Source organism: Osmerus eperlanus, chromosome 14 (assembly GCF_963692335.1).
Source record: "Osmerus eperlanus chromosome 14, fOsmEpe2.1, whole genome shotgun sequence".
Lineage (NCBI taxonomy): Eukaryota > Metazoa > Chordata > Actinopteri > Osmeriformes > Osmeridae > Osmerus > Osmerus eperlanus.
This window is the reverse complement of record NC_085031.1, coordinates 308309-336292: the sequence shown is the minus strand read 5'-3', so window position 1 is coordinate 336292 and position 27984 is coordinate 308309. Positions and strand designations below refer to the sequence as shown.

General features: G+C 43.6%; 1 protein-coding gene across 1 annotated transcript; it reads left to right on the top strand.

The window, feature by feature from the left end:
* Positions 1-27666, top strand: LOC134034108 (leucine zipper putative tumor suppressor 3). The gene is made up of 7 exons (XM_062478465.1): positions 1-208; positions 4971-5757; positions 6335-6940; positions 8029-8157; positions 8965-9156; positions 9372-9602; positions 26578-27666. Exons 2-7 carry the CDS (start codon positions 5068-5070, stop codon positions 27382-27384), a joined length of 2655 nt encoding a protein of 884 aa, XP_062334449.1. The 5' UTR covers positions 1-208; positions 4971-5067; the 3' UTR covers positions 27385-27666.
* The last annotated feature ends 318 nt before the right edge of the window (positions 27667-27984 follow it).

Below are 27984 nucleotides of genomic sequence, written 5' to 3'. Positions count from 1 at the left end.
CACACATCCTCAAGCTGCCTCCATCACCCGATCCTCAACAGGCAATAGCGGCTGCAGCCTCCCACAACTGGAGCTAGACACGCACTGCCGCTACAACCTCCCTCTTTGCGACCCCGAGCACAGCAGGATCGGACAGCGGGCCGAGAGGCTGCGGGACGACGTAATTTGGCTTCCTTTGGCGTTGACTGTGCTTCTACTGGCGCAAATAGTAAGTGCGGAGCTGTTGTCGACAACGAGGTGATGGTGCCCACCAGTCTTTCATTTCTATAGAGAAATACACGCACCTTGTAAGCTACACTGCGAGGCGCAAATCCACACCTGCGTTCCTCGATATTTATCGCCATTGAACCGCATTACCAATCCATCTGCCGTGCTATTTTACATGTTGCACAAGCTGACACGAAGAAAAAATATTGATGGAAAGGTTGTGGGAGGCTGTGACATTTTGCTGAAATTTACGGAGCGAAAGAGAAACGGGGAGGGATGCATATAGCTTGTTTGTTAATGTAGGAGTGAATGTAAAGACGGAGTAAAATGGGAAGGGGGGGAGCGTTGTGTGAGCGGTTGTAAACGATGCTTGCTCAAGTGGGGTCTTTTTCTACTTGCTCCACAGTCGCATGTCGAGTAGACACAATGACTTTGCTCCCTGGTCCACACATGTAATCCTAAACGGAGAGAAAATGGCCAATGATCATTTCGTGGGGCTTTCTCATCCCTACGTGGTTTAATATGATTTTCACGCTGGTGCAAAGAAGCTGCCGTATCTCCATTGTGCACCAACATCACCGCGTCAGCTGACAGTCACCCTGCCTCTGTGCACATCTGTGCCATGATAGCGAGGCGAGGGTCGTTGATGTGGCCGTTTGCAAATATAAAATAATTGAAGAGGATGTTTTATATTGATTGTACTCGTAGACAGACTGACGTCAGAGCCAAATAGCGGATTGTGTCTTGTCATTGGGAGAAGTGTCTGGATAGGCTAAATAAGCCAAAGGCTTCAGATGCTGAGAGCAATGGCAGTAGTCATAGCACAGTTCTCGATTTCTAGGCCTCATTTCATTGTCGTCTCGCTGTGGGCTATGCATTACAAGGTAATTACATGAAGAGAATGTATATTTTATGATCTTCATTATGATGCAGGGGGGGGGAGCTGATATTCAAACTCATAGCCTCAGTAGGCAATATAACCTCAATACAAGCTTAAATAAAATGGTGTTAATGTCAAATGTGTATCCTACTTAGACTTTTAGACCTATACATCCCATTGCATACACAAAAACCAGCTATTTGTCTCTTTCCCTGTGCATATGTGTGTGTGGATTAAGGTGAAAACAGTGGGTGCTTTGTTTAAGGGGCAATTTGTTTGCCTTTGCACCACAGTTGTTGGCAAGGTGTTGTTGGCTGTTGTCAATACAAGAGGGAAAATAATATATAAAAAAGATAATGCATTACCTTTGCAGTGTATGTGTATCCCATTATTTACCATACTTAGGCTAATGTCAGCATAGCAGGGGAGATAAAAAATACCCTGAATGTATTTCATTGTGAGTGTGTGAGAGAGGGAGAGAGCATGGATGTGTTTAAGTGTGTGTAAGAGATGGGGTGCAAATGTGTGTGTGTGCACTCTCTCGCTCTCTCTCTTTCTCTGTTTGAAGCATGGAGACGATGATGTAATGCCTCGGAGTGTGTAACTATGGCAGAGAGAGGTAGTGTAGGCACGTGCCATTGCTCAGCCAACACTGAGAGTGGTCCCTCAATTGGCCACAAGGCAGTACTGCACCTAGAAGCTATTTTGGACAAAATGAGCACCTCAACTTAAGCATCCACTAGCAGCCCCCTGTCTCATCACTGTTGTTTCCCATAACATACATACTATCGAATATCAATATCCAACATTTTAAAATAGAGATCTGAAAACTTGCCTCCTATACGTTTGGTCCTGCCACAAGTAGAAACCCCCCCCAATAAAGATGAAAAAAAAGAACAAGAGGATTGGACAAACACAAAGGGTTTGGTTGAAACCTTTTAATATGAACAGAAAACTGTGCAGTTCTGTTTGAACCCAGATAGATTCATTTGCAGATTTGTGTTACATGGTATCGGCAGTATGTCACAACCCAGAGAACACGTCTTATACACTCCGTGGGTGTGGTTTGCATTCACTGACTTTACATAGCTATACTACAGACATCCTACATCACTGAAAAGGTTGTGTCAGGATATTGTTTCTTAGAGAGGTTGAAAAATGTTTATAATAGTTGTTGTACTATAATAGACTTTGGGAAATGTGTCACGCTTTGCCTGTGTGTGTGTGTGTGCGCGCGTGTGTGCAGGAAACAAAGGGTTAACATGCAAATGCAACAGGTGTGTAAAACAATCCGCACACCCTAACCAATTGGGATCCAATCAGCCACAGCCACAGTATAACACTGTATGGAAAGATGGAGATCACTACATAATAGAATGTTTGGTAGGATTATGAAGCAAAAATAATACGGAATGAGATTGAACAAACTACCATAAACATCTGAAAAATACATATATCTGATAAAACAATATATGAATTGAACTGTGCAATGAATCAATGTGAACAGCCCTATTCTATATGTGTATTATATACATTTAAACATACACATTTATCTAATAATCTAAAATAAGATTATTATTTCATTCAAAGAGTATGCATATGGATCTTGAGGTCCTTTGAAGTTTAAGTTGTGTGACTTTCATCCCAGCGAGATGGAGAGGGAGATTGCGTGAGGAAGAGAAAGGGAAATACTTGAGGGGAGAGTGCAAGGGGAATTTGAAACTCATTGCCATGGGAAGGGGAGCAGGGCATAGTTGGAGGGATGGAGATGGAGGGTGTTTGTAAAAGATGACCTCATCCGCTGTATCTGTATCACAGGGGGCAGAGAAGGGAAGGGAGGAGCACATATTTTAGTGTATCATGTTGCAAGATAAAACGGACTGTCAAACAATATTTGTTTGCTATGAAAGTGAAGTGCTGGCATACGATTAATTCGTAAATATTCAGAATATGGGTTAATCTTTTGTGTGACAGACTGTGTGAATGTTTCTGCTGTACATGTGTCCGTGTACTTTATTGGGTGTGCTCAAGCCTTCGGCGAGAGCACAACCTTTGTTCTCTCTCATATATATTTATTATTATTATTTATTTTCCCACCCCTAAGGATCCGTCAATATTTGGACTACATAGACAATGTCAGTGTCAAATGTTTCGTCTTGGTAGCGATTGAGTTGTTTGTATTTTTATTTACGTTCCGTAGCACGGTTTAGGCTGAAATTAAGTTTTTGTGGCGAAAAGTGAAGCTAACGGTGGCTAACTTGCTAGCCACAGTCACTGACGTTGCTAACGTCACTAACATCATGAAAACACGTGACTACCTGTAGCAGAACATTAGTTTCGCAGCTCCTTAACTTCTGGGAGTTAGCTAGGCTAACTATAGCTTTACTTCAAGGCAGCTTCAGAAACGCCACAAGCAAAAAGGCCAGGTTGATAACTATTTATTCATTTTACTTTGTGATATGAAACACAATTGTGAAGTGTAATGTACAATATGAGCTGATATTATTAAGGAAGTACATTTACTTTCGGAATCAGTAGTCTACTATTTTACTGAAGCATTAGCATCATGACATTAGCCTCTGTTGCCCGGGCAACATATACTACAGCGATCTATGATGCATCTGTTTTCGATCGTTCAAATAAACATTCCTCACAAATACATTTTCGTTGTAGGATTCATTAAACATTAAAAGTAAATAATTTGTTGGTGAAATTATCATTACCTGTGGTTTCAAACCAGTGTAGCTCACTGCAACGCTGTAGCCTATGCGAGACACATTAGCTAACAAAAACATCTCCACAGCTGTTTAGGAAGCCAAACGGCGACAGAACATGTTCGGCACTCGCCTTACTTAAATCAAAAGTCTTTCAATAGGTGAAACTATCTGACTACTAGGCTAACCTGAATTTCATTGCCACAGCCTAAACTTTGTCAATCTGTTCATGAAAATAATTAAATTCAGCCTGAACCGGAATGTTAAATCAAATTCTACCAACGCAATCGGTACCAAGATGAACACAGCAGTAGTCTAGTACTGTACTGTACTGTACGTAGTACAATTTACCGGGGTAGCACACAGGGCTATATTGCATTTTGGTTGTTACTGACAATGATCGCTACCAGTGAGCTTTTTATGAATGAGCGATTTTCCACTAAATAAATGTCAAGCTTATTTATGTTTTTGGGGGCATATTTTCAGTTAACAGATGGTACTGTTTGAATCGCGATTCCATCTGAGATAGCTAGCTCAACTGCCGGTAACGTTGTTGTTAGAATAAGCTTCAAAGGGGGTTCTTTATTAATGAATGAATGCAATATTAGTAGGCCAAATGCCTGAAAATATCACAAGAAGGGAAAACTTAAAAGGACGTTTAAGTCATAGAGATTAGATCAATTTTTACACCGGTCTGCCTAATTTATTCGTTTTGATTCAACTATGAGGCTGCTGATCACCATTCCCTCTTGCAGGGGAAATGAGAAGACAACTATTTCATTCTACACTTCACTCTTAGTATTTTGAGTTGTAAATGAGCAGCCAAAAAATTATGCTTTTAAATCATCTTTATAAATAATAGGCTAAGTATGCATTTTTATATAAAATATACAGAAATATCAGTTGTACTTATGTCATTAAAAAACGGACCCCTCTGCAACCGACGCAAGCAAGCACACCCTACAATTTCCCCAGAAATTGTACCCTCTCTAGTTTCTTGTGTTGTGTCATTACTCTATAATTAACCTCTCTTTCACAGTTTGTGTGTCTCTATGTAACCTTCCTCACTCCTCTCGCCTCTCTCTCTTTTCTAGTATGAGTACACTGTCTGAATTATTTTCATTAACCTACTTCTCCCTTCTTCCTTTGCCCTTCTGTCCCACCAACAGTGTGTGTCAGCTGGTACTGTCCCCTTCATTCCCCACATGGCGCGTTGTGTAAAGCGAGGGGGCCACAGCAGTGAGGGGGGGGGGGCATCCCCAGGGCATGGGCAGTAGCGTGGCCAGCGAGGTCAACTCCACCACCACCTCAGAGCATAAGCAGGAAGCCACCATGCGTAGCGTAGGAACCCGTACCACCCAGAACAGCCTGCCTCGGGCCCCTCCCCCACCACCCTCCTCTTCTTCTTCTTCCTCTTCATCCTCCAATGCCACCTCGTCCAACCACCGGGGCTGGGGGGCTGGATTAGAAGACCGTAGTTACAACTCGGACCGCCCTTCCCAGCCTCTTACCCACGCCAAAGGCATCACGGCGGATGAGCGCACCTTTGCACAGGAGAACTCTGCGTACTACAGCACTGACCGCCCTCCACCACATGAGGGCGGAGACAGGAACAAAGGTGCTGCCCACAACAATGTTAACCAGGTGGTGTCCAATGGTATACGGGCAGTTAATAATGGAAACCGGGGGGTGACAGCAGGGGGCAACGGCGACAGACAGGTGTCAAACTCTGCTTTTGTGAATGGAGGGGCACGGAGAGACGGACGAGATATGCCCCGAGGGGCGTTGAGTTTGGATATATGTGGGAACAATGTGGTGAGCACAAACAACGATAAGAACAGCAGGCAGCACATGGCGCAGTACAAGGAGGCTGGTGCCAGGGCTGGTGCCAAGCTGGACAATCACAACAACCCCCCTAACATCCTGCCCATGTCTGGGAAGCTGGAGCAGGTACAGGTGGGTAACATTGCCTGTGTGTGTGTGTTTATGTGTGAGTAGCAGTAGTACAGGTAATGTATACTGTATGTACCTTTCTGTGTGTAGCCAGTTACATAGCCTGTTCATTGGCAGTTTGAAAGATAGGATGTCAAATGGCTTACATTTATATGATTTGTGTGGGCTAGTACAGTATGTCAATTTGACACACACTAATTCATTTATAGGCATGAATTAGGATACCTGTCCAGTACTGAGAAACTGTCATATTCACCCTTTTCTCTACTTTTAATCTATGGTACCAAACATGACAAGATGCTTTTAATGAATTACACTCCCCACCTCCTATATGGTAATATGTTGCAATATTTCAACCATAGACTGGTATTGTGGTTGAGACAAGGCAAGCCATTTCATACCTATGCATTTTCCTCAGAAGAGCTACTGTATATTCCAAATGTTTTTGCAGAATAAGACTTTTGAATAATACTTTTCTATGCTAAGTTATTATCATTCTTGATGGTCAGAGTTAAAAAATCATGTATTTAGGTATACACATTCTATTATATTTTTAACTGGATTGATTCTCCCCTCTCAGAGCACCGATGGACTGGTCCGACCCTCAGCCTTCAAGCCAGTGGTTCCCAAAAGTTTCCACTCCATGCAGAACCTTGTGTGCCCTCCTCAGACTGGTGGGGGGGTTGGAGGGGGAGGCCACAGCGCAGGTGGTGGAACTCCAAGTATGCCCGGCCCCCTGAGGAACACGGACAGCCCCGGGAGTCGAGGAGGCCAAAGAGGTGGAGGAGGATGTGGAAGAGGAGGAGGCCAGGGGTGCCTCTCTGACTCGGGAAGGAACTCTCTTACCAGCCTGCCTACCTACGCTGGCTCCAGCTCGGGCTATGGCCCACCGCCAATCCTGGGGCCCCTGAGCGCCTCCACCAGCCATATTAACAGGCTAGGGGCCACCGGAGCTCTAGATAAAATGGACAAGCCCGGGCCAGGCGGGGCCAGTGGTGGAGGGGGTGGTGGCTACCAGAATGGACTGAGCGCCTCAGACAGTGGCCATTCCTCCTCAGGGAAAAGCTCCTCATCCTACCAGAGGATGAGCCACCTGAGCGACGTTCCCGGACCACTACGCCCTTCCCCTTCCTCTGATGATGTCATTCAAGACCTGGAGGATAGGCTGTGGGAGAGAGAGCAAGAGGTAAGGAGAGGGGGGTTACCAAAAATTATAAAAATAAAGCTTAGTATGAATGTCCTAATGTCAGGATGAACATTTAACATTTTCAAAGCTTACTATCCTTGAAAGTATTATCCTAATTCAACAGAAAATGGTACTGTATTTGGTTATGAGCACTGTTACTCAACAGCAAATAAATACTGTTACTTGCTTAGGTGAGGGAGAGTGCAAACCATGGACAAAAGTAAAAAACCCAGGCAATGCCTTAAGATTAAGTTAAAAACTTTGTGGAAAAAACTCTTTTGACCAGATTATCCTGTAAACTGGACTGTGGGTGTTATTTTACACTTTGCTTTGAGAACAAATATATTAGTAGGAGATAAACGGTTTGGTGTAAGCTTTGATTTGGAAGTACAAGGACATTGCTACATTGGGATAAAGTTATTGTAAAAAAAAGAAAATATGTGTTAAAAGAAAATATGTGATATGATAAAATATGATATGAGTATAAAAACATACAAATGTGTTTGTGCCTAGTCGGTTTCTAATAAAGAATAACTACACAACCTTAGCCCACCCCTTTAGATAAAAGAAATTGCTTTTGGGTGAAATATTGTGGGAGGGAGATATTTTGTGAATATTGATTTTGGGTTTCACAAGCCATGCATGAGTATTAACCATAGGGGTTTAACCCCTTGTGTTATCTTCGGGTCATTCTGACCCATCAGTCATTGTGACCCACCGTCGTATTGCGACAACTTTACCTCATACAAAAACAAAGTGAAGCATTTTCTTTTAACCGTTGGGCTGTCACAGACCCCCCACATTGCGAAGGTTAAAAGAAAATTATTTTTATTTGTTTTTGTAATGGGTAAAATTGGGTAAACACAACGATGGTTCGTTATGAACCTTTGGGTCATGTGACCCGAAGGCAGCACAAGGGTTAACAAAGAAAAGTTTTGGTGTTTAGTTACTTTTCAACATTCTTCTTCAGAACCCACCTTGGTGACAGGTGGGGACCATTTTGTAAAAAAAAAAAATCCCATTTCTCCTACAATGGAAAAATTCACCTTTCTTCTCCTGTTCTCTCTCTTCTCCTCTGGTGCTCTCAGGTTCTGCACATGCGTCGTAACCTGGACCAGAGCGAGGCGGCCATCGTCCAGGTGTTTGAGGAGAAACAGCGTGTTTGGGAGCGCCAGATGGATGAGCTAAGACAGAACTATGCCTCCCGTCTACAGCAGGTGACTTCAGAGATTATACCAGATGAGGTTCAAATCTTACCAAAGTTGACCAAAGCACAGACCAGCTTCTTGAAGTACAAACAGTTTTACCTGGGTCTATATTCACTGATAAAAGTGTCATATGTGTTTGCCAAATGGCCTTCGGTCCTCTTCTAAACTCAAAATGCCAATGTGATGAGTTTCCAGCATTCCATGGTTGCAATTAAAGTTACAGCAGGCAGTCATGAACTTCACATCTAGGATCAGATTCCAGGTGGCTGAGTGGTTAGGGAATCGGGCTAGTAATCTGAAGGTTTGTCAGTTCGATTCCCGGCCCTGTCAAATTACGTTGTGTCCTTGGGCAAGGCACTTCACCCTACTTGCCTCGGGGGGAATGTCCCTGTACTTACTGTAAGTCTCTCTGGTTAAGAGCGTCTGCTAAATGACTAAATGTAATGTAAATGCATCTGTCAAATTTGTGACAGATTTCTGCCATAAAAGAAAATGCATAATCCTCTTAACCCCATTGATTGAGAATTTCAATATTTAACATAGCATTTAAATTTTTATATAAAGCGGTGGATTGAGACAGAAAACTCTTATTTAAGAAAAAACATATAGTCTGATTATGATGTTAGTTGTCTTAGATAGTTTATAGGCAACTATTTGTCATAACACCAACCAATATTTTTCCTTGGGAAAACATTTTCAAGAATCTGTAAACAGAATAAAATACTAAAATACATTTCATATATTGTTTGATATTTCCTGGCATCTACTTGATTTCATGGCCCCATATCTTTGCTAACAACTATCAACTCTTTGCAGGTTACACGGCGAGCACAGCGTTCCCAGAGTGCCCTGCAGGCCCAGATCAGCCGCCTGTCGCAGGACAAGCGATGTCTACAGGAGGAGATGGCCGCACTGCTGGCGCAGAGGGAGGATCTTGAACGGAAGTGTCTAGATTACAGGAAGGAGCAGGCCGACATCCTGCCCCGCATTGAAGAGACCAAGTGGGAGGTGAGATTGGCATGTGTGTGTGAGGGGGATCAGGGAGTTCAAGTAAATGTGTATGTCCGAGGGTCTGGGGGTTAGTTTGGATGTTTCTTTAAACAACCCTTCTTTTTCTCCAACTTATTTTCCTTTCCTCTTAACCTTCCCTCCACCCACAACCACCCCTCCAACCCCAATCTACCCATCCCTCCACACATACCTCTTCCACCCCCATACCCCAGGTTTGCCAGAAGGCAGGGGAAATCTCCCTTCTGAAGCAGCAGCTGCGGGAGAGCCAAGCGGAGGTGACCCAGCGGGCGGGCGAGATGGTGGCCCTTCGGGGCCAGCTAAAGGAGCTCAACGCCCAGCTGAGGGAAAGGGAGGACGCCATGCTGGGCCTTAAGGATTCCTACACCAGCAAGACCCTAGAGTTGGATAGGTGCGAGGTGGAGCTGCAGAAGACGCTGAAAGAGGTGACATGCGGTGGGGTGGGGGTCACACACACACAGGCATACATGAGGTTGCTCTATTGGCTATTGGTCACTGCATGGATCAAGGTCAAGCACTGACCTTGACATACGTTATGGCCAGCAGGACCAGCCGTGCATACCTCCAGGGCATCATCCATATGTACACCCCAAGTTGGGCACATCGCTCTGCGACATCGTGTTGTCACATGACCCCTAGACAGAGAAAGAAGGGTTCTCGCACACCTACCATGCGGTGCTCTTCCTTCTGTGCTCCTCAGTGGTGGAATGATCTCTAGTCTTCATCACTACCATACTTCCGATGAGGTCTGAAGACATACTGTACCTCCAAGTTCCACCTGGACTAACTCCTTTTTGCTTGGCTTATGGGCACCCAAAGCTGCACTTAGCAGTACATCTTGTGGTACCTGCATTTTTTGAGATCCTGTAGCACTGTCTCGTAACAGATTGCACCAACAAAATTGTTTATGATGTTGCACATAAGATATTATGCTGGTTTTGCTGCACTGTACAATGCCATATTATAGCTGAAATGTTATTGTGGCACTGTAGCTGATATATTTTTGCTATGGGTGGGCGATACTGCAAAATTTGGTATTGATCCAATACCAAGTAAATACAGGGCCAGTTTCGTCAATACCGATACCAACACTTTTTACTTTTAAGAGCATGCACTTGAACGTACTAATGCTGAAGATTTGATGTGACAAAAATATTACTTTCACCACTGTTAGTTACCTGCAGGGGCGGATTAAGGTGGTCAGGGGCCCCTAGGCAGCTCTTTGTGTGTATGGCACTAAAATGTGTGTATGGCACTAAAATGCATTTAGTGCCATACATGGTCCACATGCAAATAAGGTGAACTGGCATACACACACATTGATACAGCCAACACTACAGTTTTTTCTTTACATTCCTACAAGTGGTGGACCACAACAGTAAGAAAATCACCACCACACCACATAGGCATAATGAAAAATTGAATGTTACAGACAAAACACATACAAACAAGCATAAGGCCCAGTGCTAGTATCAGCCCTTTAATTATGATCAAGAAACACTTGTCATACAACCAAAACTAACATTAACAGAGATGTAAGTGGAAAGAATACCAGATATAACCCTTTGTCTCCACAGCCCCAAAACAATTTCAATGGAAATGTAACTAAACAGCAAAGCAACAGAATACCCTGCATTCACAGTTCAACTGCAATCTGGTAATCGCTTTTAATTTGATTAACCAACAGGTAGGCTACAGCATCTGCATCAGTGCAGAACACCATGCTTTACTGATTTGACTGTTTTACTCTACTCCCCAAATTCGCTGAAATATTACCGATGACATGATGAACTAGCTGCTGTGTTTCAACCCCAGCTCCGATGTTAGCCGATGCTAGCTGGCAGTCCTGCTGTGGATCTTGTCTCCTCGACTGGATGAAGATTCAGCAGCCTTGATGTATCCAGTCAATTTAGGGATTTCTTTCAGGATATATTGTTCTTTTAACCTTTGTATTTTGACCCAAGTCACATCTACCCTATCACCTGCTTCTAAAAAAAAGTTCTTATGGGCCAATTAGAGTCTTTATTTTGTTCGCGCTTAAGTACATTTAAAATAATATTATTAATATAAAAATATTATTTTCCTCTCTGAAAGGCAGGGGCGTTGTTAGACATAAAACTCTACTGGGGCACAGGCCCCTATTCATATCCCTTTTCTTTCTTTCAAGCTTGCTGCGCACAATGCACTACTACGCCTGGGACACACTGGCTGCGAAGCGCCTGGACGCGCCGCGCAGCACCACGATCGGCTACGATCGGCTACGACTGAGCAAAAGCTGTTCACACCAGACGCGCATTTCTCCGCACCGGTCACCAAGCCTTTCAGCTACTCTGAGCTTTCCTTGACATGGTACATAAACATGGCATTGGCTATATCCCAGCATTGATCCTTATCTAGCCTACGTTGTCCTTGTCAAATTGGTGCTGGAGGTCATACAACTCCCTGTGCTTTTCAACTTCGAGAATTCGTTTGATGTCGTCCATCTTGAATTTCTCGCTGACTTTAAAAATCGACTTGGGGGCTCTCTCTTGGTAGGCTATGTTTGCACGCGTGTGTGTTGTGTGCAACGCGTGACAACTTGTTTCTCTCAAGCAAACAAAACAACTACGGGCATGCTAGCTCAACAGATCAATCCGGTTATTTTCATTCGTTTTCATCAGGGTAACCACATGTAAAGGCCGTTCGTTACCAACATTGTGTAATTATAAAGTCTACAACCTTACAAATGTGCACCGTAGTCTACAATTAATGGAGTAAAATCTTAATAACATGTTTTCTTATTCAAATATATCAACTAATATGGTGTATTTCATCATCATGCAGCCGATTTCGCAAGCGTCTCGCGGAAAAATTTGATTGCGGCGCTTCGCAGCCAGTGTGGTCGGCCCCATTTGATAACATGGGCGCCGAAAGAAAAAAGGCGCCACTTCCAGGCGCGTCGCAGCAGATCGCAGCCGATCGCAGGCAGTGTGTCCCAGGCGCTAGGCTATAGACACTCCCCTTGCTAAACCCACTTTACACAGTTCAGGGACGCAAGTTTGATATCAGCTTTCAGGGACATCACTAGTTAATGTGAGTGTAGTTTTTTAGCATTCATTTGAGCGCAAATAAAAAAAAAAATTGAGCTTCATGTAATATTGTTTTTATGTTTTAGTCAAAATAAGATGATCTGTAGGCCTATCATTTAGAAACTTTCTTTAGTTTTGTAATGCTTTCTTAGCCTACCTCAATTCTTACTTGTGCGCCGAGACTTCTGTGCTGCAGTGACTATTTGGCAAGCTCAGAAGAGCGCGCTGACATGGAATTCTGCGTGCATCGGTTTGTTAATCTATTATTAATGCATTGACTAATGAAGTAAATTGTTAAAACTCAAACTTTATATTTTACTGGGGCACAGCAGATTTATACTGGGGCATGTGCCCCAGTAAAAAGGGTCTAACGATGCCCCTGCTGAAAGGACTCTGCTAGTGACTTTTGTCTTAGTACCGGCACTGCCGGGGGTCTGTCTGAAGGATTTCCCTACTCCTCCTCTCTTCAAGTTCTCCTTTTCGTGTGTTTTAATGTGTTTGTACAAGTTGGGGGTGTTGCCACAGTAGCGAATAGTCTTCCGACGCACACCGCCGTAAAATAATTTCACACAATGTTCCTCTTTCTTTCTGCCATCAGGACATCTCACTCATGTACAGCCAAAAGTGCCTACTCTGCTGATTGGCTTGCACTTGCTTGCGCAAGATGGCTGGACAACATCAAACTTGGGCAGGAGAGGAGGAGCAACGTGTGCACAAGAGATTGGAAGGAACAGCATATTACTAGCTTCAAATCTTATATTAAACATTACATTTCATGCTAAATAAATAAAATCCTTAAAAATCCTTAAAACATTTTTAAGTGAGGGTCGATCCTTTTGATACATCAGTATCAAAAGTATCAATATTTTAGGATCGATCCACCCACCCCTAATTTTTGCCTGATACAGTCCATTCCTTGATGGGAACCACAGCAGGGGGGAACCATCACGGCCCTCTAGGCCCTCAGAGAGGGCCTAATATATTTAAAAAATATATATCAAATATATATTTTAAAAGTAATCTGTTCAAATTTTATTTGATCAATTCATTATTTGACAATCTAAAGAGACAATGTTTCTTAAATAAACCCTTAAATCCTGCCTATTCAGTTTGTGTTAGAATGTTAAGAAAAAATCCCCTTTTGTCATCCTATCAGAATTTTGCAGCCTCCGTTGTTGGGAGGAAAATGCTATGCAGCGCTGTGATTGGTGGTCCAGCTATGAATTTACAGAGGGACGATTAATTGTAATTCCATGAAAGACTAATTTCCATTGACAGTAAAATTGACCAATCATATCTTCCCTCTAAATGGGTGGGCTTTGTTATCGCTAACTTCATGACAAGTTCCGCCTGCTGTGGGGAAAGCAATCACAAACTAATAAAATATAGCTGCAGGCAGCAATGGCGGGTTCCTCCTCAACATTGCAAACTTTTGCAAAATTGACATGATACAGACATGTATTTCATACATGTACACAACATTTCAAGACAATTGGAGCATTGGCTGATTTTAAGTCATGTTTTTAAATTCTTCACAAATTGTCACTGTAGAGAAAAATCCATGCTGCCGACATTATGGGTTCTTTAGACTTTTTTGTTCCCCATGAGCAATAAGGCATGCGTACCACCTTTCAGACATCTTGGCCTGAGGGGGTCAAAATGCCACCCTTTTGAAAGTGACAACTTTGAAGCGTGTTCTTTAAGGCCACCTGTGCTCTCGTCTGGCCCATCATGCAGAGATCCATTCTTTATAAGGTTTGACTGCAACAATAACTTTATGAAAGTGAGGATACACTTTACTAAAGGAAGTGTGTGTAGGTTATGTACTACTACTGCATGCTCTGCCCACCCACACACTTTCCCCATCCATGCTGTTTCTTCTTTCCCAGCGCAGGTCACGCCAAGGCATAAATGCAGCGGCCGCATGAGGTTTAGAAGTAGCCCAAAAAACATACCTCACGCGGCAACACTTTTCAAAGTTCCCCGGGACTGGTTAGGAAACCATGGATATTGGAACTCTGCCTGAATTGACCTCTCTCTAGAATCTCAGTCAAACACAACTGACAGGAGTCATGCGGGCAACTGGACCAAGGTAGAGCTAATGTCCAGCTGCTTGCAAGTGTACTTTGTGATGGTACAGCAGCCTGCCAATACTTTTACATAGTCAGACTCTCTGATCCCATTAAACTACACAACATGCACAATCAGGGTGACCAACAGGATTATCTTAACTAACAAACAATAACATTACACACATTTAACTGAACGAGGTTGTGTATTGCATGCCGCACTATCTGATCAAAATGACAGTTCTCTCTACAGTCAGAGCTCGCGCAAGAAGGTGGAGCGTAAGGGAGATACCCTTTCCAAAACTTGTAAGGGCGTAATAGTTTGTGAAAGACCCAGAGAAACACAAATATCCAACAAGGCAAAATCCCGTACAATTTTGGAATCCCTGCCGGACGCATTGTTAAGGTCTCGAAAAGAGGACATGTCCGGGTAAAATAGGACATCTGGTCACCCTCCTAGTGACGCGCTTGTGAGGAAAAAAAGTGTGCACTTATGGGACAGATAGCAGTTACAGATATACAACACAGATGAGAGTGAATAAGAGATAATGGTAGTGGGATGGTGTTGCACTGTTCTGCTTCTCTTTTTCGCCACTCCTATGAAACATTTCTGGGCACCACTGCTTTTGCCTGTTAGTGCCTGCAATGCTGGGAAGAAAACTATATGACAACAATAATGTTTAATGTAACTGGCCTTTCTTACAGTACAACTGGCCCCAGCTTGGCACCCCAATGGTCTAGAACCTCCCCTAGCTGCATTGCAAATCAAGACAAGAGCCTTTTCATTAGGCCCAGTGGCAGATGCTGTTTGAGGTTGTCAAATGTCACCACTCATGGACTTATGCCTAAATTGACATGCACGAACTCAGAGCAATGAGTTTCAACAACCATTAGCACATTTACTCTATTTTTTTACTTTACTCTTAATGCAAGACTATGTTTAAGTTATTGTCTGAAATTCTCTGTCACCAACTGTCTATGGAGGAACCCTCCCTCACTAAATTGCTTTGGTCATGCTTTCTTAAAAGTCTATTCCTTAGTTTAAAGGTGACATGACATGAAAACTTCACTTTAGGAGGTTATTTAACATTAATATGAGTTCCCCTAGCCTGCCTTTGGTCCCCCAGTGGCTAGAATTTTCGATCGGTGTAAACCAAGCCCTGGGTGTTCTTCTCCGCCCTTCAGAAAATGAAAGCTCAATTGCTGTGTGAAAATCTCCTCTTTGTTACGTCACAAGGAGGAAGGTTACTTCCCTTCTCTCTGCTTTGCCCGCGCAGAGAATCTGGCCCGCCAATAAGAAACTGAGCTACGACCGTGCAATTGTTTTTATCCTAGAGAGACATCATGGCTTGCAAACGAACAAAGCATTATATAGCGGCCATATGCCATGGTTGAATTGGTCTGTGCTTTGGTGCTTTTATTTTGGTATCTGGTGGGTGTGTATGCAAGTCACGTGGGTATTGGCATAGGAATTAGTGAATGAATATATGCACCTGGGCACCTGTGGTAGTATGGCAAGGGGGTGAGTAGGGAGAGCACATTTTTTGTTGACCGCTCAATATGCTGACTATTGGAATTTTGGATTAACTAAAACGCTTACTGGAAGAATTGCATGTATTTTTTAATATTGCCACTTTGCACAGAAGCACTTGCAATTTTTATCTGCTGTCCTGTTCAAGAAATATATGTATCTGCCCATAAATAAACAGAAGAACGTAACTTCCAGAGCGGACATTGAAATTGTTGGCAGCGCGTCACTCAAGTGAATCTCCCTTACTTAGCCTCTCAGCGACATGCTTGTGGTCGCTACATTTGTCAACAAAAAAGTGGATCCGCGTTGGCCTAGTAAATGCCAGACATGATGTGGATGTGACTGAACGAAGACACTTGGAATCACCTCGGACTGATCGTGAAAGCCAGAAGACTTCGCCAAGCGAACTCCAGACCGGTAGGCCTGTGCACATGCATTCATAATTGGATAGAACGCAGCTGTGATTGTTTGGAGCTTGTTCCCTTTGGGAACGCTGTCTGCTGCTCGTGAAAACTTCTCTAAATTGGATACATTGACCGTTGAGAAGGGTATAATGAATTGTTGAACTTAGGTTATTGACTGTTGAACTGCTATACAATATGAGTGACGAAAACGAAACCGTAAATGATGTCCCCGACTCTTTACCTAAACGGGAAGTCAAACTCACTGGAAAGGCTTTGATGGGCAAAATTGAAAGGCTTCAAAAGGAGCGTAAAACACATGTAAATAAAATCAAAAGTTTGATTCCTGCTACGAAAGAACTAATGAAACGAAATCAAAATGCACAACAGGTGAACTTCAGGCTGCAAGCTCTTTTACAACATTATGATTCTGCCCTTGAGTTACATGAAGCACTATTACCGTTGTTACCTGATGATCAACAAGCCACACAAAATGACTGGTTCTCGAGTATTATAAAATATAGCGATACATTCAAAGGTTCTGTGACACAGTGGTTAAATGAAATTGAAGTCCCCCTTGGTGAAACAAACTCTGTTTCTATTGAAAATGATCAGACTATGAAGACTGTTGAAAATGATTGCGCCGTCAACATTGAAAATAATTGTGCACATTTTCCCGACTTTGGAATGAAAGCTTCATCTCAGGAGATGGCACAATGTACCATGTTGGAAAACCAAGAGAATGTTTGTCATCCACAGCTATCAGCAAAAGACCTTGCAATGCAGGTAGATCCGCAAGACACTGTACAACCAGCTGACAGCATATCAAATGCTCCAAGTAGAACCTCTACATGCTCTTCTGTATCAAGCACCTCTTCTGCCTGCATTAAGGCTGAAGCTGACCTTGCAGCATTAATGGCGCGACAAAACCTTATGCGGGACAAACATGCACTGGAGGAGGAAGAAGAGCGAATACGGAAACGTAAAGAGAAGCTTAAGCTGGATGAGGACATTGCAGCACATATGGCTAAAGTGAGTGTGTTGAGGTCTGCAAGCTTGACTGGTGCTAGAAGCACTGCAACGAAACAATCAAATGGCATGAATTCATACTTCAGCAAAGCTCAAGAAAATTCAAAGAAATTCAATGCTAATGCCGCCCCATTTATTCCTCAGTCAATTGAACCACCTAAAAGGATTGTGCTAGATACCGGTGGCGATCCTGTCACAAGACCTAAAGTGAGAATGGCCATTCACACTCAGATCCAGCACTTTACCTCAGAGGACCGTGCACGCAAGCCCAATCTTCATTCAAATCACTCTCAACATGGGAAAACCATTAAAGGACCCTCCATTCATAATGAACCAAGTAACGTTTTTGACGTCATGAAGAAGCAGAATGAAATAACAACTCTTTTGATGCAACAACAGCAGCTGTCATCTTTGCCTAAAAGAGATATACAGGTTTTCGAGGGTGATCCATTGCATTTTCACTCTTTTATGAGGGCCTTTGAGAGTGGCGTTGAAAGCAAGTCTAATAACTACGGTGATTGTCTGTACTTCCTCGAACAATACACTAGAGGGCACCCAAGAGCACTTGTGAGAAGTTGCCTGCATGTTGAGCCCGAGGAGGGCTACGCTCAAGCGAAGGCCTTGCTACGGAAACATTTCGGCAATGAGCAAAGGATTGCGGCCGCATACATGGAGAAAGCTCTGTCTTGGACTCCAATTAAGCCAGATGATGTCAAAATACTACAAGATTACAGTCTCTTCCTCAGAGGTTCCTGTAATATTATGAATGACGTGCAGTATATGTATGAACTGGACATGCCTGCGAATATGATTGCAATCATAAAGAAGCTTCCATACAGGCTAAGGGATCGCTGGAGAACTGTTGCATGTGAGATACAGGAGAGACGTCAGGGAAGAGCTACATTCAGTGACATTGTAGACTTCATTGAAAAACAAGTACGAATTCTAACAGACCCTGTTTTTGGGAATATTCAAGATACTCCACCAAGTAAAAATCTAACTAGAACTGCCTCAAGGCCCATACAGAGACCCAACAGAAGTAGTTTTGCTACAACCATGAATACTAGGGACATTAACACAGAAACAATGGAATATATACCAGAACGTATTTTACCAACGAAATTCTGTTTGTATTGTGAAGCTGAACATACACTTGAGTCATGCCACCAGCTGAAGAGAAAGACTCACAGGGAAAAGATTAAGTTCCTAATGGAAAATGGTGTTTGCTTTGCCTGTTTATGTAAAGGACACATCAGCAGGGACTGTAGAAAGCGCCTTTCTTGTCAAGTGTGTGATTTAAGACACCCCACACTACTTCATATTCCGTCAAGGGGAAGGCAGACAGAACCTGAAACCGAACAAGAGCTAGGTACTAGGAGTCAGGTGGCTGCAGAAGGTTGCCAGTTCGATTCCCGGTCATGCCAACTGACGTTGTGTCCTTGGGCAAGGCACTTCACCTTACTTGCCTCGGGGGAATGTCCCTGTACTTACTGTAAGTCGCTCTGGATAAGAGCGTCTGCTAAATGACTAAATGTAAATGTAGGTACTGCAGTGGATAAAGCTTTGGTGTCTAGTGGTCTCACTGGGGCTGGTGATCATGAATGTAAGCTTCCCATAGTGCCAGTGCACATTAAGTCTAGTAAAAGCAATAAGACTGTGATTACTTATGCTTTCCTTGATCAAGGCAGCACTGCTGTGTTTTGCACAGAGAATTTGATGCATAAGCTCAATCTCTCAGGAAAGAAGACCCGTATCCTTTTACGTACTATGGGTCAAGAAAAGGTGGTGAACAGCTACGTGGTCACTGGTCTAGAAGTGGCAGGTCTGGATGGTGAACAGTTCTGTCAGTTGCCCAGTACGTACACACAACAAAGCATGCCCGTCAATCGAGACAACATTCCACATCAAAGAGATCTTCAGAGATGGCCCCACTTGAGACACATACAACTGCCAGAAATTGAGTCGAACTGCTGATAGGAACAAATGTGCCAAAGGTCCTGGAGCCATTGGAAGTAGTTCGCAGCGTGGATAATGGACCTTATGCAATCAAGACCGTTCTGGGATGGACTGTCAATGGACCACTTGGGGGAGACGATGGTGAAGAACTTGGCACCGTAACAGTTAATAGGATCTCTGTGTTGAATCTTGACGACCTTTGGCAGCAGCAATTTAAAATGGATTTCCCAGAATGCGGCCAGGATGAACAACCTAGTCTGTCAAGGGAAGATCAAAACTTTATAAAGTTGGTCACAGATTCTGCCCAGCTTTTGGATGGCCACTACCAGATCGCTTTGCCTTTGAGAAACAGTCAACTGAGTATGCCAAACAACAGAAAGGTTGCAGAACAACGCACTGTAAATCTGCGGCGACGATTCCTTAAAGACACATCTTTCAAACAGCAATATACAGCATTTATGCACGACATTATCTCTAAGGGATATGCAGAACAAGTCCCCTCGGAAGAACTGGCCCGCGGTGATAGAAGATTGTGGTATATACCACACCACGGTGTATACCACCCGCGGAAGAGAACACTCCGTGTTGTGTTCGACTGTGGGGCAACTTTCCAGTCAAGGTCTTTGAACGCTGAGCTTCTGCAGGGACCCGATCTCACTAGCTCACTAGTCGGAGTCATGACCAGGTTCAGGAAGGAACCAGTGGTGATCCTGGCAGATATAGAGTCCATGTTTCATCAGGTCAGGGTGCCTCCTGAAGACATGGATCTGTTGAGGTTCCTCTGGTGGCCAAATGGGGACATGGCACAATAATTGGTGGACTTCAGAATGAAGGTACATCTTTTTGGTGCAACTTCGTCACCTAGTTGTGCTAATTTTGCCTTGAGAAAATGTGCAGAGGATCATGCAGAGCAATTCAGCCAGGAAACAATCGAGAAAGTATCACATTGTTTTTATGTGGACGACTGTCTAGCAGGAACGGCAACTGATGAGAAATCTGTGAAACTTTATCATGACCTCTTGTCCATATGCTCTAAATGCGGCTTCAAATTGACCAAATGGATGAGCAATCGACGTGCTGTGATTGAGGCAATACCAGAAGAGCAAAGGGCAAAAGATATGAAGAACTTAAGTTTGAGCCATGACATACTTCCTGTGGATAGATTGTTGGGGGTACAATGGTGCATTCAATCTGATGCTTTCAAGTTTAAGATAGTGGTCCCAGAAAAACCTATAACCAGAAGAGGTATCCTCTCAGTTGTGAGTTAAATTTATGATCCTCTAGGAATCCTGAGTCCTGTTGTCCTTACTGCTAAGATTATTCTGCAACAGCTGTGTAGGAAAGAACTTGGTTGGGATGATCCTATTCCACCATTAGAGTCAAAGGAATGGACACAGTGGCTGGAAGAACTCAGTCAATTGGAACAATTCCAAGCCACAAGATGCCTGAAACCACCAGACTTTGGAGAAGTCATCATGGCACGCTTACATCATTTTTCAGATGCATGCGAGGATGGCTATGGTGTGGTGACTTACCTGCTTTTGCATAATGCACATTTAGAGGTACACAGTGCCTTCGTCATGGGTAAATCCAGGGTAGCACCATTGAAGTCTGTTTCTATACCACGCATGGAACTTATTGCTGCTAAAATGGCAAGCCGCATGGACACATTCTGGAAAAGGGAGTTGCATATGCAGCTTCAGCCATCAGTATTTTGGTGTGATAGTACAACTGTGCTAAAATACATCAAGAATGAAACGTCAAGATTTCGTACGTTTGTTGCCAACCGAGTCTCTGAAATTCTCAAAGTATCTCAGGTATCTCAGTGGAGGTATGTGAATACCACTAGCAATCCAGCAGATTCAGCCTCTAGAGGATTACGTGTAGATGTGTTCCTTAAGAATATTACCTGGCTGTCAGGACCCGAGTATCTTCTGCATCCTGAACAGGACTGGCCCGTGAACCCAGATCAAAGTAAACTCCTACCAGATGATCCAGAGGTCAAGGTCAGTGTTTTAGTGAATGCTGTGCATTGCTCAGAGCAGGAAGATGCTACCTCTCGTTTAATCAATCATTTCTCCTCCTGGACTCGATTGAGAAAGTCTGTGGCATGGATCCTTAGGCTTAAAGGTCTTCTCAGGTCACTTTGTAAGAGGAAGCAAGTAAGCCCAAGTGAACACCAGGGGGCTTTCACAGAACAAGAAGCAGGAATGACTAAAGCCCATACATTAAGTGATCTACTGAGCATGGATGAGCTAAAAAACGCTGAGATGGAAATAATCAAGTTTTGCCAAAGAGCAAGGTTCCCCGATGAACTTGATAAATTGCAGAGCGGTATGTGCGTTAGTAAGAACAGTTCCATCTTTAAACTTTCTCCTGTGCTGGAAGATGGCATTATAAGAATTGGTGGACGATTAAGTAAGGCTGCTATGCCGGAAGAGGCAAAGCATCCCATCATACTAGCTAAAGACGGTTCTGAAAATCAAAATTCCACATATAACTTCAGTGAGGGTTGCTCTGACGATGATACATGTCAATTCTGGGGAAGATTGGACAAAGATTTTAGGAGGAGTAGCGAAAAAACTTGTTTCCTTAGTCTTCATTGTACAGAAAAATCCAATATGGCGGCCGTTATAGGTCCTTGAGGCTTTTTTTTCCTTAATGAGCAATAAGGCATATATACAAAATTGCAAGGTGATGCAAATGTCATCACTTTGAAAATTGTCAAATTGGGGCGTGGCCTGTAGCGCCACCTTCTGTCTAAAGTGACCCATGTTTGGTAAGGTAGTTACTAATGTGCTGCAGTTTTAACATGCCAAATTTCCCAACTTTTTTACAGTTCTGGTCTAGGAGCTGCCATTGACTCCCATTGAACAAGAATAATAATACCACCAATAAATATAGCTGCAAGCAGCGATGCGGGTTCCTCCGCAAAATATTATAAAAGTATACATTGTAGAAGATGGAGAGTTGGACAACAAGAGAGCAAAACTACTTCATGTTTGGCCAACAACAATAGACTGGATGGGGATTTGAACTTACGAGCATTAGGTTATAAGTCAGTCTGTCTATCCTCTCTGCTACACAGCAACTGTTGAGATTTCAAGAACAGAAAGGGCAGAGTATTAGCTTTGGTCAGCTTTGGGACAAATGTTAAACGGTTGACATTTCAATGTAAAATTGCGCATGGTACTTCTCAATGATGTCATCTTCAAGCCAATAAGGTTTGAAAAACCATCAGTAAAAATTATATTTGATTTATTGACACAAAGATATTGAGGTAATGTGGACATTTACAAAAATACACCCCTTTCAGCCATTTTGTATTGCATTTCTTATTCCATTTCACCCTATATAAAGACATCTGCCCACACACAATCCCCCATCCATGCTGTTTCCCTCTCTTCCAGCACAGGTCACGCCAAAGCAGAAATGCTGCGGCGGCCACATGAGGTTTAGAAGTAGTCCAAAAACATGCCTCCCACAATTGACACATTTTAACCACAACACTTTCTTCAAACTTTCCCGAACATGGCTTGAAAACTGCAGATATTGAAACTCTTCTTGAGTTGATCTCTTTCCAGAATCTCAGTCAATGCACAGTTAACAATAATCATGTGGGCAACTGGGCTAGGTCAGAGCTCATGTTCAGCTCGTTGCGAGAATAGCCTGTGACAGTACAGCAGCCGACTCTCTGGTCCCATTAAACTACACAACATGCACAATCAGGGTGACCAACAAGATTATATTAACTAACAAAGAATAACATTACAAACATCTAACTGAACGAACACAACAACTGAAATCCCTCGCACGGCTGTTGTAACCAAACTATTTTCCACAAGTCTTTGCCTATTTGACATGCCGCACTGCATGCTGGGTAGCCAATGGCGCTGACGCTGATTATCTAGCTGTGCTCCGACTGCGTGATTTGAGTATTAGGAGTCTGTGTTGCTCTCAGCATCCTCTGTTGCATCCTCTGTGACGCTCAGTTGTAAAAAATGAAGCTTTTTCCATCTACACTTGATTCAGACTTCAGTTTTGACTGTGAAATGCATTGGTAATACTTACATTTACATTTTGTCATTTAGCAGATGCTCTTATCCAGAGCGACTTACAGTAAGTACAGGGACATTCCCCCGAAGCAAGTAGGGTGAAGTGCCTTTCCCAAGGACACAACGTCATTTGGCACGGCCGGGAATCGAACTGGCAACCTTCAGATTACTAGCCCGATTCCCTAACCGCTCAGCCACCTGACTCCCCAAAACTTGAATCCAATTGTATTGGAGACCCATGCAAAGTCACTCAAACCACTGGTTCGATTGCAGGCTCTGGAAAGAGTATTTAGCTCTAAACTGCGCCACAGAATCAACACCGGCCGCCACATATTGCGTTTCGTTATTCAAAAAAAAAACACGCAGCGCATTCCGGATTCGTTCAGATGCATTTCCTTTCCCTGCTCTCCGTCCGTCTCTCGGTCGCTCACATACAGACACACAGTCACAACGTCACAAAGTCAGCACACGTTAGGAACGACGCATAGATACGCAGTTCTAGGCAGACAGCGATATCAGCGAGCCGTCAGCATTAGTACCATAGCTAAAAGTCTAGGAAAGTTGAGGCTACTTTTCGCTAGGTACCTATGAACATGCCTTAATCTGCTAGACAAGTGGGTTCCTCTTCGTTCTTTTGGTGAGCAATCTCACGTGCCCTACTTAACAGCATCATGGAGCCGACCAGCTAAATAGTTATTTAGCACTAGCGTTGCTACCTGATAGCTGGCAGCTCCGTTTTTCTCCTAGATTCAGACCTAGCCCTGGTAAATTGTAGAGCTAGCTAACTACTACACTTCTGTAGTAGTGCAGTAACTACTACACCCCACAATTTCCCCAGAAATCTTTTCAGGCTTCAACCAGTGCTGCTCAAGCAGAAAGACAGGGTCAGGGAGAGAAAGAGATGGCTCTAGATTCATTAGGCATTGAAGAAAGAGTAGGATAGGAGGACATCATCCAACATGCTGCTGTGAGAGCCAGCTGAAGCAACAGGTGAGGTGGACAAACAGATGTAGAAATAGGCAGGTAAGAAAGCAGGTCTCAGGATAAGGGAACTCATTTCTATTCTTCCGTTTCTGGCAGATAGGTCTTGAATGGGGTGTGAATTTTGTATAGGGTGTTAAATGTTGGGCGTGTGAATCATTTGATTAATATTATTTAATATAATACAGTTCTTTGTAACAAATTATTAACGAAGGGATTATTTCCCCCCCCCCCCCCCACAAATTGCTTTCTAATCTGTGGGAAACTGCTGGCTATCTTCAGCAGGCTCTTGTCTACAAAAAGCAGTCCTCCCTGATGTTTTTGGAGTAGAATTGAGTGAAATACAGTCACTGCCAGTGAGCGAACCAAGTCTGACCCTGAGGCTCACGTCAAAACAATGCACTCTCACTCAAATTGCAAGTTTTCCACAAATCACAAAAATAATAGGACCATCTGGCTAAAAGCACAATTCCCACATCTCTTGAGGCTCCCCTGCCCTTTTTTGGGGTAGAATTTACCGAACCAAAACATGGCTGCCGCCTAAGCCTATGCGGTCTCCCTGGGTCAGAACTCACTCCAATTACAAAGACTTTCACGACCCAAATCAACATTCCGAGCCTACAGGTCTGTTGGGAATTGCTTTTTCTCCTAAATGCCCTCCTCAACAATTTTGGCGAAGAATTCGCAGATATGCAAAATGATTCACAATTTATAAACACAAAGGAAAAAAGATAGCTACTTTTCGAGTTCGGTTTTCCGTCACTTCAGACTCACGATCTAAAGGTCTAAAAGTGCTCAAACCTTCACCATAATTCAAGAATAGTGTACTTTCACGAACCCAATCATTGATTCTAGCTTACAATATGTAAAAATAGGTGACATGACCGAACGTGGCTGCCTCCAACACGGCTATCAGGCGATTCCAGTTGAAAACAACAATGGCCGCCGAAAAATTATTTATATTCGTAATGGCGAGCTGCGATTAAAGCGAAATGAAACAGGAGTAAGGAGTGAGGGTGGGGTCTTGGTCAGACCACAATTTCCAGAAAGGATGTGTGTGTGTCTCGCCAAGCTCGCGCGTGTGTCAAGGGGCAGGATGAGTCTGAGCGCGCTGTGGAACAATTCAATTTTATTCAATCATATTTTGACATATCAAGGTGAAATTGCGATTGGTACTTCAGAATGATGTCATCTTGAACCCTATTAGGTTTGAAAAACCATCAGTCAAAATTATATTTGATTTATTGACACAAAGATATTCAGTCAATGTGGACATTTACATAAATACCCCCCTTTCAGTCATTTTGTATTGCATTTCTTATTCCATGTCACCCTATATAAAGACATTCTACACATCTGTAACAAATTTCGATTGGATATATGGTTCATGAGGAGAAGGGTTTTGAAGGTTGTACCAAATTTGGAAAGTACAGCAAATCTATCATGGTGGACCTTATGGGTTCTTGAGGCTTTTTTGTTCCCCATGAAAAATAAGGCATGTATACCAATTTTCAGGCATTTTGGAATAATGGGGCGCTGGGGAAATGGCGCCACATATGGGCGTACGTGGGCCACTAGCCGTCTGGGAGTAGTGAGTGACCTGTTGTATCATTGGGCCAAATTTGGAAAAGTCGGGTTGAGGACTTTTTGAGCTATTGAGCCATTAACGGAGAAGAGGAAAAATAATAATAATAGGAATACTAACAAAAACAATAGGTTCCCTCCTACTGGAGGAACCCTAATAATACAACCAATAACGATAGGGTTCTCCTACCGGAGGAACCCTAACAACTAACGTCTGCTTGCCGCGAGTAACGTTCCCGCTAGTGTCCCGCCGTTGTCAAGGTCAACTCTTAATGAGAAGTCGGAGTTAATCGGCAAAGGAAAACCTACGCCAGAACTTAATTTTGTGCAGAAAACCAAAGCTTTTGAGAGATAATGTTATAGTGTTGTGCAGAATGACCGGTCAATCTGTTGGCTAAATGTACCAACGCAACGTAATTTTGCACAATTACCGTGAATAGTGCCGCAAGCGCTGGCTCAAATAGTGAGTAATGACCAACACAATTTCATGAAGGCCTTAATGCTGTGTGCGCGCTGTATCGTGTTTTTTTCCAAAGAGTAATTGGGGTCAGAGGGCCAAGGCTTAAGAGTCACGGTTCGCTACTGAACCACAGAAATACTGTTAGAACTAGTCGCCAAATTCTATATGCACTATTTATATGTCACTTTGGAGAAAATCATTTACTAATTGAAATAACTAATGACTGATTCTTTTTTTGCCTCCCTCCACCTATTTTGTCTCCCTAGGTCTCCCTGCTTAGAGACAAGCTGGGTGTATTTGAGGCAGAGGTGTTAGGTCTCAAGCGGGCTTTGGGGGAACTCAGCATGGGTGGAGGTGGGGGAGTTGAGGCCATTGGGGGAGGTGAAGGTGGGAGCAGGGGAACATCCAGGACAAGGGGGGGGCTTCCCTCCCCACACAGCCCACAAGAGGCCTCTGCCTTCTCTTATCCAGCACTCCCTCCACCTCCTGTGCCACCTCCAGATGCAATGCTAAGCCTCCAGAGTGATGAGGCTAAAGTCCAGCAGCGCCAGGAGGCCCACCAGCGTCAGGAGGCCTATATTCACCATGGCCAGGAGGCCTCATGGGAAGAGGCAGGGGACCTGCGCAGGCAGCTAGAGCGCCTTCAGGGCGAGCTTCGTCTGGAACGGCAGCAGCGCGAGCGACAGGCACTCAACTTCAAGAAGGAGCGCCACACATGGATGGATGAAAAGGAACGTGTGCTCAAATACCAAGCGCAGCTGCAGCTTAGCTACGTAGAGACGCTGCAGAAGAACCAGGCTCTGGAGCTCCGTGTGGGGCAACTGGGGGGCAGGCTCAGCACCTCTTCCTCCATTGCCAACACCCCCTCTACCTCCACCTCTTCGCCACCCCCAGGACTGGCTCTGGGCCCCATTCCCCTGCCTGCCCCTGCCACCCCTTTGCCCACCCTCTCTTTGTCCCCCTCCCCACCTCCCACCACTCCTGAGGACAAAAAGCCCCCCTCCCTCCACCAGCTGGCTCCTCCCTGGCCTGTTTCCACCCGTCTGGAGAGGATAGAATCCACCGAGATCTAACTTCTACAATGAATGTGGTTTTACAAACACTTCAATTAAATTCATATCAAGCATTCTCCTCATACCATAAACCTACCACTGTTAAACAAAATTGTAATAACAGAATTTATTCAGTGCTACTAAATAGCACTCCTGATTACTACTTACTACACTGGAGTGGTCCTAGGACGCACTGCACTATGGGATGACGTAGAAGGGGCATAAAGGATTTTGGGCTAAACAGAGTTTTTGGAAGGGGGTGGTGGCGGGGGTATTATATGGCTAGTTGAGGGGGGGCGATATTCAAATGTTTGTGTACTGACGGAAGGATTTACTTAATTGATGGTGCTCTGTTCTCTCCCTGTTATACATAAACATACATAAAACATAAATGAGCCTGGACATGATTGTGGTGAAATGTTGGGAAGATATTCAAACATTATTTGTTTGGGGATTGGAGTCAAACCTTAATAACTATCAGCAGATACAAAAAGAAAAAAAGATAGAAACAAGCAGGTCAAATACATATTTATTCTTTACAAAATCAGTTATTGGAGCAACTTTAAATATCATCAAGTCTCAAATTTTTCACGACTTTTTGGCTGGCCTAAAGGCATATTG